Source organism: Olea europaea, unplaced genomic scaffold (assembly GCF_002742605.1).
Source record: "Olea europaea var. sylvestris unplaced genomic scaffold, O_europaea_v1 scaffold1505, whole genome shotgun sequence".
Taxonomy (NCBI): Eukaryota; Viridiplantae; Streptophyta; class Magnoliopsida; order Lamiales; family Oleaceae; genus Olea; species Olea europaea.
In genome coordinates, this window is record NW_019232625.1 from 12,661 (window position 1) to 15,160 (window position 2,500).

General features: G+C 34.0%; 1 protein-coding gene across 1 annotated transcript in view; it reads right to left on the minus strand.

The window, feature by feature from the left end:
- Window positions 1-232: 232 nt before the first annotated feature.
- The window catches only part of LOC111376431 (serine protease SPPA, chloroplastic-like), a 3,732-nt gene continuing 1,464 nt past the window's right edge, over window positions 233-2,500 (minus strand). The window contains exons 2-3 of the mRNA XM_022999395.1: window positions 1,441-1,624; window positions 233-480 (exon numbers count right to left, since the gene is read on the minus strand). Of these exons, the coding sequence (XP_022855163.1) occupies window positions 248-480; window positions 1,441-1,624 (417 nt within the window). The 3' untranslated portion in view covers window positions 233-247. The remainder of the gene's footprint in view (window positions 481-1,440; window positions 1,625-2,500) is intronic.

Here is a 2,500-nt window from a genome sequence, read left to right on the forward strand (position 1 = left end):
ACACTCCAATCTATCACCTATTCTAATATGAGGTTCAAACTATGTAGACATCACTTTCAAATATTTACTCTTGAACTTTTGAAGGTTAGCTTGAAAGTTAAATTCGGACATGTTTTAAGAGGTTCACCAATGTTCACATTTAGTCGTCCTTAGTTATTTAACAAATTAAATATACTTCTTTCTTCCTTTTCTCCTTTTTCTTCGATGTCTCCAAATTAGCTCTTACATTGGCAATCCGCATCTAACCTCAAATACAGAGTCTCTGGGTTGATGCTATCTTTTGTCTTTTCTTAATATTAAAAAATAGTAGATCACTTTTGAAAACCACTGGAATCAACTCACCCCTAAGGAATGATGCTGAAACAGTCAACCCATACAAATGAAAGTAGGCACTTGGCGGGGCATAGAGCTCTTCACAAGCACTGCCGATGTAGTATTCTTTCTCTCCACATGCAGGCACATAACCCACAATGAACTTACCTACAAATTACATAAAAAAATAAATAAATAAATTTATACATTAATTTGAAGAAATCTCAGTAATCATGACAGAAACCTCAGCCAATGAATCTGGTTTAATGATGCAAAACGAAAATCCAATATTTCCTGGAAAATATTTTGCTCTGCCTTGCAGCCGCGTTATCTAGTTATATATTTAGCTGAACAAGTTTCAAACCAAACGGAGTGCTTGCACATAGTATAATATAAACTAGGAAGGCCATAGTTGTGCCTGAATGAGTACTTTGAAATGTATATGCCAGCATATGCATTTGTATTTATTAGGGCCACTGACACATCCAGAAGTCTTTGAACATGTGGTCCGTAATAACATAATGCATATATTATTTAAATTTGGTAAAAAAACATAATTTTCCGACACAAAATCATTTCACGTAATAATAATGAACCAATGAAAATAAAACAAAATTATGTCACCTAATACTAGGGACATAATGAAAATTCTAAACTTCAAAAAAACAATAAAGATGGAAAAATAGATTTGTCTATGTAAAAATAAGATTGAATACACGAGATTCAAGCATAATAATTAAAATGCAATAATGATATTAACGGCCTGTTTGACACCCATTAATTTACTTTATCATTTGCTACATGATCATTTTCAACCACATATTCACAAAATAAAATATTCTACATGTATACCAAAAATGTTTTCCTACTTTTTAACCATATATTATCTTAAAAATATTATTCAAAACTCATTTTTTCGCAGTTAATGAGAATCAGACAAGCTCTAAGTCGAAAAATAATCTTCTTCTTCTTCTCATGAGGCATTATTTTATATAGTCCATTCTTGTTATGTTACCCAATTTCAAGGCCCAGAAAAGGTCAGCACCCCAAATCATTTTTCCTCTCCTTCCTTCAGGGCACAATTCAACACTAGTAAAAAGTTATTTGAACATGTACTTTATACGGTACCTGACTTCTTAAAATCCAATATGTGCCTTCGAATTTCTTCAACTTTTCCCCAACCACAACTCAGTGGTTCAATGTGGAGATAGATACCCACAATACGTGGATCATAAGCTGCTTTTATGAAATTCTCGCAAATTTGAGGTAAAGATAATCCCGAGGAGAAACGGCCCTTCAATTGATCTGATATCTGAACAAGAAACAGTCGAAGACATTTTAAAATAGATTTCCCAATAATTAACCAAATTCTAAAACACAACTGAGATAAGTAGCAATTCAACAATTACCACCTAGTTATTAAGGCAGGAGTAAATAGCACTTTAAACCTCCCGTTCCACCAACTAGAATTCAGTAATGGCACCTTACGACCCACCACCCCTTTACCCTCTACTCTCTAGGCAAGTTACACCAAATCCCACCCCAAGACAGATCTTTTTATTAAGAAGCAAAATGACAAAACTTCTCACATATTCAAAGAAGCACCGAACATAGTAACCAACCTCACACTTTGACCATCAACACAACATACAAACAAACAGATACAGAGAGAAATACTTGATCAACATCATAATTTGGAGAGGAAAAGTGAAGTGAGGTATTGAACTACAAAACTGACAAAAACACTCTAATTTTGCTAGTCGTTTCATCAAGCACTAACTTTGCCTTACAGATAATTTTCACCAAAATCTCATAAAGACTAGTCACAATAATGATGCTGACCTAAAAATCGTTCATCTTGTTGGACAAAGGCCAGAGAAACAGGTGTAATAAGAGCAGTAGTACTTTTCCTAACCATCCAATTCACGTAAAATTCCGTAGGATCCTCCTAAGGTGACTATAAACAATATCATATTCATCGCCCAACAAGAACTGGGATTGCACCAACTTAAACATCCACAATTACAACTTTTATCATCACAGCAATAATGACTCGGCTCCCCTCAATGCCCTCTCTCAAGAAACGCTTGCAGCTATTGCAAAATAAGATTTTTACTTCAGTCACAGAGAATAAAGTTACTAAAATTATGACAATCAATTAAAAATTCAAATAAAATACTCCTCCGTC